Source organism: Nicotiana tomentosiformis, chromosome 4 (genome assembly GCF_000390325.3).
Source record: "Nicotiana tomentosiformis chromosome 4, ASM39032v3, whole genome shotgun sequence".
Taxonomy (NCBI): domain Eukaryota; kingdom Viridiplantae; phylum Streptophyta; class Magnoliopsida; order Solanales; family Solanaceae; genus Nicotiana; species Nicotiana tomentosiformis.
In genome coordinates this window covers 27,391,972-27,403,791 of record NC_090815.1, presented here as the reverse complement: position 1 = coordinate 27,403,791, position 11,820 = coordinate 27,391,972, and the positions used below count along the sequence as shown (strand labels likewise).

Sequence of the window (11,820 nt, the reverse complement as noted above, 5' to 3'; positions counted from 1 at the left end):
ACGACATTTGAATTCAAAATTTACAATAATGGCACTGTTATACCGGTCCTCCTAGGTACACTTAGTCTGCAAATGAAGTGTATAACATTAGATGAAAATATTATTAATATAATGCTTAAATAGATAAGAATTATATTAATACCTTAAATTTGTTGAAAATTTGCTCCACGAGCTCCAGTGAAAATTCACTCCAAGTCGCATAGGGTGCATCATACAACCAGCCAAGAGTTTTAGTGATTATCTTTGTAGTCTGATGACTAGGTATGAACCTACAACATAGCAATTACATTAAATAAACAAGACTATGTAACGACCCGACCAATCATTTTGAATGTATTAGCCCCGATACCCTATTTATTGCCTTCTCTGTGTTATATTATAGTTACGTGACTTGCCGGGATATTTGGTTTTGGTTTTGGGTGATTTTTGAAGTGAAATGGGACACATAGTTCCTAAATTAGAAGTTTAAGTCGTAGGAGTTGACCGTAGTTTGACTTATGTGAAGACGACTCCGGAATAAAGTTTTGACGGATTTAATAGCTCCATAGGGTGATTTTGGTTTTAGGAGCGTATCCGGACGTTGATTTGGAGGTCTGTAGGTCATTTCGGTGTATTTTGGCGAAAGTTAGAAATTGGTGGAATTTTGAAAAATTTGACCGGGAGTGAACTTTTTGATGTCGGGGCCGGATCCCGATTTCGAAAGTTGGAATATGTCCATAATAACAATTATGACTTGTGTGCAAAGTTTGGTATCAATCGGAGTTGTTTTGGTTTGAATCGGCGTCGGTTTCAGAATTTGAAAGTTCATAAGTTCATTAGGCATGAATTGGGGTGCGATTCATATTTTTGATGTTGTTTGATGTGATTTATGGCCTCGAGTCACTCCGTTAGGTGTTTTGAAACTTTTTGGTATATTCGGAAGGGGTCCCAGGGGTCCCGGCTGTGATTCGGATCGATAACAGAACAAAATTTGGACTTGTGCAAATGCTGAAGCTCCCAGTTTTGGTGTCATCGCACCTGTGGAGGGATTGGCCATAGGTGCGGATCACATGTGTGAGCAGTGAAACACGGAAGCGTAGAGGGCAGTCAAGGCATGGCTCGCAGGCGAGGCAACTATTCCGCAGAAGCGGCGTCGCTTTTGCGATGGAGAAGAGCGCATGTGTGACTTATTTGCCGCAGGAGCGCATGTGCAGGTGCGACTTACCCTCGCAGATGCGAAGTATGATGCACTTAGTCATAACCGCACCTGCGATGGAAATTTCGTAGGTGTGTAGCCGCAGATACGGCAGTAAGGTCGCAAGTGCGACATAACTGAGCAGAAAAGAGGATTTTTTGAGGGTTTGCTTCATTTTCATTTTTGGGACTTTGGGAGCTCGGATTGAGGAAAGTTTTTGAGAGATTTTTAGAGGAAGTATTTGGATAAGTATTCTTGACTCGTTTTTGATTAATCCCCATGAATCTATTATTAATTACACCTTTTAATTATGGTTTTGGATTTTAAAATTTGGAAACAAGTGTAGAAGTTCTTAGATCAAGTTTTTCGATTTTGAAAGGCTAAATGAGGTCGGATTTGGATGATTCTTGTATGGTTGGACTTGATATCGAATAGGTGTTCGGATTTTATAATTTTGGCTGAGTTCCGAGATGTGGGCCCGGGCCGACCTTTTGGAGCGATTTTTTAATTCTTAGCTAAGATCATTATTTAAATTAGTTACCTATACTTATATTTATAGTATGAAATTGTTTTGGCTAGATTCGAGCCGTTTGGACTTGAAAAATCGAGGGAAAGGCCTTCTAATTGATTGGTTGAGTGTGGTTTGAGGTAATGACTTATCTAACCTTGTGTGAGAGAAATTCCCCTTAGGATATGGTATTTTTGTGATAATTTGTAATATGTGAAGGCCGTGTACACAAGGTGGCGAGTGTGTACATGGGATAAATGTTGAAATTCCAATTTTTGCTACGTAGTTTCCTTTTCATGCCTTAATTGAGTTACTTTAGTACGTTGTAGTCATCATGTTTAGCCTAATTTCACATGTCTACTTGTCTTATCTCCTATTTGCAACTTGTATCACGTGTTTAGTTGAATTACTTAATTTTTTTGATTTCCGTATTCATTACGTAACTGTGAAAATTCTTTACTTGAAATTGCTATCCTTGGAATATCATTTATTCAGTTGTTGTGTTTTGGCTTTCGTGTTATTGTTGAGGTAATTGTTTGGTTGTTTGCACGAGGTTTCTGTCGTGTTGTTGTTATTGTTGCACGATGTTTCTGTCATGCGGTTGTTATTGTTGCACGAGGTTTCTGCCGTGCCGTTGTGATTATTGATACACATGCGGTGGTATAAGGTCTGGGTGTTGAAACGCATGCGGTGAGATAAGGTGGGGTTGATACGCGTGGCTAGTAGAAAAACTATTAGAAGTCATATGGTATAATAAGGTGGGCTAAAACGCGCATGCTATTTCGGAAAAATAATTTTTAAAACAAAATATAAAGGCTCCCGTGGTGATATAAGGAAAGGCTATGATTTTATTTTACGATTTAGGACTATGAGACGGTACCTTGGGAGTGCCCCTGTTGATATTCTTTATTTGCTATATTGTTTGGTTCTTGTTTTCCTTAACATGTAAAATTCTTGTTTTCCTTTCGTGCTATATTATCTTTCCTTGATTCCGTGTTGTTATTTCCCGTAAATTCTTTATTGTTCACTTTTCTGACATTTTCATTATATCATACTATCTCTGTCTTGTTTCTTATTATCTCCAATATGGCCTTAACCCGACCTCGTCACTACTCTACCGAGGTTAGGCTTGACACTTACTGGGTACCGTATTGGTGTACTCATACTATGCTTCTATACATATTTTGTGCAGATCCAAGTACATCCTATCAGTCTCGGTATTAGTGCATTGTGTTGCTACTTGGAGACTTCAAGGTACATCTGCTTGCGTACGCAAGCCTCGGAGTCCCCTTCTACCCTGTTTTTCTATTTTTTTTTATGTTTTTGATAGACAATGATGTATAGGATTGTTCAGCATTGTATCTAGAGCTTGTGACTTATATCTCATTGGGTCAAGGCCATACTAGAGATAATAAGAAATAAGACAGAGATAGTATGATATAATGACAGGGAAGTGAACAATAAAGAATTTACGGGAAATAACAACACGGAATCAAGGAAAGCTAATACAACACGAAAAAAAAACAAGAATTTTACATGTTAAGGAAAACAAGAACCAAACAATACAGCAAATAAAGAATATCAAAAGGGGCACTCTCGAGGTACTGCCTTGTAGTCCCAAATCGTAAAATAAAATCACAGTCTTTCCTTATATCACCACGGGAGCCTTTATATTTTGTTTTAAAAATTATTTTCCCGAAATAGCATGCGCGTTTTAGCCCACCTTATTATACCATATGACTTCTAATAGTTTTCCTACTAGCCACGCGTATCAACCCCACCTTATCTCACCGCATGCGTTTTAACACCCAGACCTTATACCACCGCATGCGTATCAATAATCACAACGGAACGGTAGAAACCTCATGCAACAATAACAAAAATAACCACGAAAACTAAAACATAACAACTGAAACAATGATATTTCAAGGATAGCAGTTTCAAGTAAAGACTTCCACGGTTAAGTAATGAATATGGAATCAAGAAAGCAGGTAATTCAACTAAGCACATAGTACAATTTACAAATAAGAGATAAGACAAGTAGACATGTGAAATTAGGCTAAACATGATGACTATACATGCTAAAGTAACTCAATTAAGGCATAAAAGGAAACTACTTAGCTAGAACCGGATTTTCAACATTTAGACCGTGTATGCATTCATCACATTGCATGCACGACATTCACATATTGCAAATTTCCATAACAATACAAAATCATAAGGAGAATTTCTCCTACACAAGGTTAGATAAGTCACTTACCTCAAACCACGCTCAATCAATCAATGAGAATGCCTTTTCCTCGATTTTCAGACTCCGAACGGTTCAAATCTAGAAACAATACTTACATACTATAAATATAACTATATGATACTAATCTAGATAATGAAATTATGATTTTTACAAAGAATCAAAAAATCGTCCCAAAAGGTTGACCCGAGCCCACGTCTCGGAACCCAATCAAAATTATAAAATCCGAACACCCATTAGATATCGAGTTCAACCATACAAGAATTATACAAATTCGAACTCATTTGTCCTTTCAAAACTCAAGAATTTGATCTAAGAACTTTACACCTTTTTTCCCAAATTTTTCAATCCAAATCTTTAATTAAATGAAGAAATCGAAGATAGATTAGTAGAAATTAATCAAAATGAGTTAGTAACTCTTACCCCAATAATCCTTCTGAAACGCCTAAAAAATATCGCCAAAATCTGAGCTCTATATCTTAAAATATGAAAAAAAAATGGCAAACCCTCAATTTTTAACCCCTCTGCCCAGAACTTCCCGCATTTGCGGACAAAGATTCCGCTTTTGCGGAACTGCACCTACAGTGAGACCTCCGCATCTGCAAAGCTCCCTTAAGATCCCAGACTCCGCACCTGCGCACCATAATCCGCATCTGCAGAAGCGCTTTTGCGCCTACACTTTCGCTTCTGTGGAAACCCTGACCACCTCAACTTCCCTCACTCTCTGCTTCTGCGACCATCTTTCCCCAGGAGCGACTCCTCTTCTGCGACCTCCTCGTCGCACCTGCGACCACTGGCCACCCTCAACAGTCCCTCTTCTGTGCTCGCCCTCTCGCTTCTGTGAGATCGCAACTTCGATCAAAATTACACAGGTGCGATTATACCATAATTGGTGCACTTCAGCAATTCTTTAAGTTCCAAACTCGGTCCGTTAACCATCCGAAACCACCCCGAGGACCCCGGGACCTCAACCAAATACTGCATTTAAGTCCTAAAATATGATACAAACCTAGTCGAGCCTTCAAATCATATCAAACAACGCTAAAACCATGAATCGCGCGTTGATTCAAGCCTAATAAACTTTGAACTTTTAAGTTCCACATCCGATGTCGAATCCTATCAAATCAAGTTCGATTGACCTCAAATTTTGCACACAAATCCTAAATGACATTAAGGACCTATTCCTACTTCCGTAATCGAAATCTGATCCCAATATCAAAATGTTCACTCCCGTTCAAATTTTCCAAAATTTCACTAATTTCTAACTTTCGCCAATTAATGCTGAAATGACCTATGAACCTCCAAATCAACATTCGGACATGCTCCTAAGACCCAAATCACCATACGGAGTCATTGGAACCATCGAAACTCCATTACGGAGTTGTCTTCGCACAAGTCAAACTACGGTCAATTCCTACGATTTAAACTTTTATTTTAGGGACTATGTGTCCCATTTCACTCTGAAACTCATATGAACCCGACACCAAGAGCCCCGGCAAGTCACATAACCATAAAATAAAGTAGAGGGAGAAATAAATAGAGGATAGGGGCTAATACTCTCAAAACGGACGGCCAGGTCATTACATGACCGTTTGAACTCACAAATACGAACCGAGATCGGTCGGAAAATAAATCATAAAAAGTTTAATAATATTTTTATATTAATTACTTATCAAAATTTTTTGTTCTTAGCATTTTGCACACTTAATATATGCTTTATTTCTTAATTTGTACCTTAATCAAAAAAATTAATTAACTTGCACCACATACCGGTTGACTTTGTGTCTAAAAATTATAATAAAATAATATATAATTAGATTTATATATAGCACTACATCTTAAGTTTTACTATAGGATTACATCAATGATACACTTTATAATCTATTTACTAAGATACTAAGTGTGTCATAGCATATTGGATACAACGACTATATCAATTACGCTCGATCAATTATATATATAATGTTTATCATCTGTGTGCTTTCATATAAATTACACTTCATATTCGTATACGTGTAATAGATTATAATAGAGTGTATGATTTTATTTATTTATGACAATTTACACTTACATATATATGACAAGTGTTGATACTTTAATTTATTCTCAATTGTTCATTACACCGCTCGAATGCTTGATCGGTGAATAAATAAGAAAATAAATCTTGAAGTTTATGTGAACATTTTAAATATTTTAAGTGACTACATGCTCCGGTATAATGAGTGACTAGATGCTCCAAGATGTATACAATTGATATAGTCTTGAATGTTTTATTCTCGATCACCTTATTAGTACTTTGCTCGGATACTTCATCAGGGGATCAATTGGAAATTCAGTTATATTCAATTAAAACTTACTATAACATATTTAGAAATAAAGTGTATAGTTCTATAAGATGTAGTGCTATATTAATACTTAAATTTTAGCAACAACAACATATGTATACTTATATTAATATAGCATATGTTAATATAACATTAATATGTATATATATGTTGTTGTTGCTACAACTTAAGTATTTTATATATATATATGAACTATCCATGCAATCTTATAGAACTATAAACTTTGTTTTTAAATGTGTTGTAGTAAGTTTTAATCGAATATAATTGAATTTTCAATTGATCCACTGATGAAGTATTCGAACAAAGTACTAATAAGGTGATCGAGAATAAAACATTCAAGACTATATGTGTGTGTATGTGTGTGTGTGTGTGTATATATATATGTGTGTGTGTGTATGTGTGTGTGTGTGTGTGTGTGTGTATATATATATATATATATATATATATATATATATATATATATATATATATATGTATGTGTGTGTGTGTGTGTGTGTGTGTTGTTAAATATATATAGATATTGTAAATAACAAATAATCTAATAATAATATCGATCGAAATTAGTCGGTAAATTTTATATATATAATTTTTGTTATATTAAAAAATTAATTGACCCTGTGCGGAAAAAAATAAATTCAAATTTTCGATTGATTTCGGTCAGTAAACTTGAAATTTTTTAATTAAAACTTATTTTGATAGATAATATGCAAGTATGACCAGGTCTTGGTCAAAGATTGACCAATTTTTGACCGACATCGGTCGGAATTTTTATATGTGTCAGACGTAGCAGTGTTTCTTTGTTGTGGGACCACTATTTCTGACCGATGGTGGTCGGTATCTTTGTGAGAAATATTTTCTTTAACTTTTGCGACTAATTTACCTATTTTCCGACCGATTTCGGTCGGTATTCTGTGTACGGTTTTTGGTATTTTTCTAGTAGTGTAATTGTTATATTTGGAAACACTATTATCCAAAGTAACTTGACTTGGTAAAATTGTTCCAGTTTAATATAGAAATATTTTTCTTTTCGGCTACAAAAAAGCAGGAAAAAGTACTCCCTTTACAACTCAACATCTAAACATATTTTTAAAATATACTAGTCTAAGACCAAAATTTTAAAACCGGCAGGCTATTAGTAACATACGCAAAATTCTAATGCATTAGTTTCCTCACATGATAGAACAAGCATTAGGATTTTCATCACTAAACATGGAGGTAAGTGTGTGAGTAGGTGTATTTGGTACTATTTGAAAAGCTTGAGGTACATCCCTCACATAGCCAGAGGGTGCTTTCTTGTCATAGACTCCTGGTGCATACGGATATGACACCAAATTGTATTCTACGTATGGCCAAAATTCTGCTTTCTTTCCTGTGTTCTGCACTTTCTTTAACACCTTGTTTGGTTCAACATTACCAATCACTGTTACTCGGCTTTGCTTTCTGCTTACATCCACTGATTTCACCCCTAAAACATACAATTAAGCAATTAGAATATACATACTCAATACAAAGAATTTTGCGGAAGTTACATATTTGACCGGTAAAAAATTATTACATTTACTAGTCAAATATACAAAAATATACACAGATTATATATAAAATATATATATTTTATGCATATTATGTATTAATATACATAATATATACATTTTGTCGGTTATTAATTTTTTAAAGCGGCTATAATATGGAAAAAGTCTAATTACAAAATAAGAACTTGAACCCTCGAAGCTATGTAGTAAATTTTAAGTAATGAGTTTAACTTCTATATATTGATATAGTATAAAAAAAATTATTTATTCACTTATTTCTTGATTTCTTTTATGCATGAGAGAGAGAGATGAGATGAACCTTTTATAGAAGAAACTGCGTTAGTAACCTTCCTTTCACAGCCATCACAATCCATTTTCACCTTTATTTCAACTGTCTGAAATGGAAAAAACAAAACTTAGTTTCAATATAACGAAGCCTCAAATATTAATAAAAGAAAAAAAAAAGAATTAAGGGGTGAAACACATGGAGTTAGCATGCAAATTTACCTGCATTGGTTTGCGTTTGCTTTTTCTTGTACTTGCAACTTCAAACATATCTGATATATGATCAATAATACCCATTTTTTCCCTTAAACTCTTTCAAAAATAATATTCCTTGTGCAAGAAACGTAGTAATTAAAGGGAAGACAGAGAGGTTAATTAAGATTCAAGAATTAAGAAGCTTGCAGTATATAAGGAAACTTGGTTGAAAATGCCAGTATTTATAACACTAGATTTATCAAAGAACACTTTAGGAGTTGTCAACAAGCTGTTTTTGAAGAAATTATAAACAATATTTTAAACTCAAGAAAGTGACTTATGTCGGCTAATCATAGAATATACACCAAAAATATCAAGCTAATTACTTGGACAACTGGGCAATATAATTTGGAGGGGTTTTGCTTGGACCCCAATTAATCAATAACAAAATGGAGTTGCTAGCTAGGTAATTACCCTTTATTTATTTATTTATTTGTTGAAAACTTGTACAAACTTAACGTAGTTGCCATAATGGTATCAGATATATATTGCAATATTCTTTGTTTAATGTTTCTTTTTTCTTGCGTCTCACCTTATATTCGTGGAAATGATTGTTCTGATTTTCTTAGTTCAAAGATACACATTAACCATTAATACTTATTACTAATATGTACTTTTTGATGAACGCATATATATGGTTGGATTCGTTGTGAACTCGTTTACAATCATTCATTCATGTGATCTATCCACTGTGTCATTCTGTCAAGAACGACCAACGCGTTTAGGCTACTCGGTCTATGATAGTTGTAACAAATATTCAGTAATGATTTTCCTTTCAGGATTACCAAAAAATATAGCGGGATCACTTCATTTTTAGCTAAAGGTCTCCGGCCTTGAAAATAAAGAATAAGGAGTACTCCCCTTTTAGTTAGTCTTATACGATGTGAATCCTTGATTAGTTGAGACGATGGATACACCGGATAAAGCAAAAATAAAATATTTTCCGAAAAAAAAAACTAATGTTAGTGTTTAAGTCAACTTGTGCACACGTTATACTATTATATTGAGTACACCCTATATTCCGCTAGCACATATTAACTCTGTTCATTAAGGCTTAAGCCGATAAAAAGAAATCATCTACCATGCTTTATAGTTGCTAAAATTTGAACTCTGAACTCTCATAATTTTCACTTGAACGCTGTATATATGCTAACATTGAAAGTAATTTTATTTCTTGGGTCTGTCTTAACAAATTAAGAAATCTACGACTCTATGTTTACCCAAGAGCTACAGCTGCACAATAAATAGCTAAATTAAACTAGGTAAATTTTCGATTAATCATACAAGAAATCGGCTAAATATCGGCCAGACACATTTGCTCTTCAACAAAGACATCTCTTTTCCCCAAGTGCCAAGTGTGTGTTCTTCTCTGTTAAGCAGATCTACTTTGCATAGTTGCTGTTCAATAGCAGTGATTGGGATTGTTGGTTTTATTATACAATCAATGACCTGGAGTCCATCTTTTTGCATTATTTTTATGAAGAAATGGCTGCTATGAATTCTTAATACTACATCATGTCCGTAAGCCCATTTTAACGCAAGAGGGTTATAGTAAGTAGTAAATATTCTTTTATCTTTAACTAACAGTCTCGAATTCGAGCCTTGTTTATGGAGTGACATTTGTTAGATAGTGTTTTACTTTTACTGTGAAATTTTTCCGTGCGAATTCGAATTTAATTTAGTCTAGTCCCAATATAGCTATAACATGATACTAAAAAAAAGTCCCTTTCATCATTACTACCGATGTGACATTCATATAAATCATAAGCTTATTACCCCCACTCTCTTCTGTTTGCAAGTCATCCTTCAATTTTCTTTACTAGTATAAGTCATCTATCAAACACAGAAAAAGAAATATAAAGAAATAAAAAAGGAAAAAGTTTGCCACATATGCTTTGCCCAACTTATAGGCTATCTTTTTTTCTCTCCCTTCTTTTAATTATGTGGACTATACCCAAATGAAGTGTATAATTATACAATATGATGTGGCTATTTTTAATGGGATAGCTGAACGAATTATTTGAGAACTTAGATATTGCTGAGAGCAATGGAGAAGATTGTTATCCAATGTACTAAAACTATCCTCATGTTTTCTCTATAGTCCAATCATTGATCTCCAATCTTTTTCTCATCAACTCTTAGATATCTTGATGGGTGTGCAAATAATAGAGTTTTTCAACAATATCATCCTTATTATCTTACGTAAACTTTCCCTACATCCCTATAATATCTCATTTAACTTAATATTATTCAAGTTTCCCAAATTTAACCAAAAATATCCCTCAATTAACTTTTTCATCTTATCTAACGGGCAAGTAAATCGAAGTACTTATTAGTACCTTCTACTACTCTAGAGGAATTCGTGAATTCTCTAGAGTTGACATGTCCCATCCTTACGAATATTGCCATATTAGGTGTAAAGCAACTTTCCAATGTAGGAAACTCATCGTTCATTTGCTGGTCCAATTTAGCATGATCATCATCTTTAACTAAATCATCAATACTTTGTCGCAGCATACAATGTCTGGTAAAAGTTGAATCGATGTGAAAAATATAAGTCTGGACATTTGGGAGTCCAGACTTATAATCTCTCATTATAAAGTCATAAATTATGACTAATTTCTTTGCAGTTGTGGAGAGGTAAAAGCAGGTTCTTCAAACGGGTCGTTGTGTTGAGATGGCAAGATCCATAAATTAACAAACGATATGCTGACAAAAGTGGTGACTGCGGTCAAGTTTCAACATTGTTTGGATTTGATCAACATTGTTGAACACTAAAGATTGAAGATGAAGACACAACCAAAATTTGTTATTGAGAGAAAATTGAAGATGTGGAATTTTGCCAAGGTGGAGATTTGTTGAAATTGGCAAAAGTACCACATCGGTGGATGACAATTTTGAATGAGAATTTCACCCTATAAAAGGAGGCCTAATGTTTAGGATTTAAATACACCTCTCATTTGCCTTTTATCTTCTTAAGGCATTTGTATCTTCTCTCTTTAGTATTATTTCACTTGTAATTTTGGAGTGGAATAAAATATTGATTGTGTCCGAGGAAGTAGGCAAAATTGGCCGAACCTCGTAAATTCTGGTGTTCTTTTATTGTTGTCTTATTGTCTTGTTTATTATTTAGTGGTTGTCATAATTTTTGGTATAGTAGTTGTGACTCATTCACACTATATACATTTGGCTTCCGCAACAATTGGTATCAGAGCCAAGGTACTGTCTAAGTATGCTCTGTGGTTGCAGCATAGTCTGATCTTCCACATCAGAAAAGATCTATCTTGGTAACTGAGTCAAGGTTCTGTCTGAGTATGCTCTGTGGTTGCAGCTTAGTCTGATCTTCCACACCAGAAAGGAAATAATCTTGATTTGTGTCGTCAGCTACTAAATAATATTTGTGTCAAAATGGAAGACAATAAACAAGAAGAATCTACATCAAGTATCAATAATACGTCATCGTTAGCATCTTCGCT

At 34.5% G+C, this 11,820-nt stretch overlaps 1 protein-coding gene across 1 annotated transcript; it reads right to left on the bottom strand.

Annotated features, from left to right (window-relative positions):
• Positions 1-7,241: 7,241 nt before the first annotated feature.
• LOC104103899 (heavy metal-associated isoprenylated plant protein 20-like) lies at positions 7,242-8,500 on the bottom strand. The gene is made up of 3 exons (XM_009611853.4): positions 8,312-8,500; positions 8,124-8,199; positions 7,242-7,740 (listed from the first exon to the last, which is right to left on the bottom strand). Exons 1-3 carry the CDS (start codon positions 8,384-8,386, stop codon positions 7,445-7,447), a joined length of 447 nt encoding a protein of 148 aa, XP_009610148.1. The 5' UTR covers positions 8,387-8,500; the 3' UTR covers positions 7,242-7,444.
• Positions 8,501-11,820: the final 3,320 nt, after the last annotated feature.

Excerpts from the sequence above, each read along its gene's own strand:
- LOC104103899 (XM_009611853.4), bottom strand. The coding sequence starts at position 8,386 with ATGGGTATTATTGATCATATATCAGATATGTTTGAAGTTGCAAGTACA. Across the intron at positions 8,200-8,311 it reads GCAAACGCAAACCAATGCAG|ACAGTTGAAATAAAGGTGAA; the intron begins GTAAATTTGCAT and ends TTTCCATTTCAG. Across the intron at positions 7,741-8,123 it reads CGCAGTTTCTTCTATAAAAG|GGGTGAAATCAGTGGATGTA; the intron begins GTTCATCTCATC and ends TGTATGTTTTAG.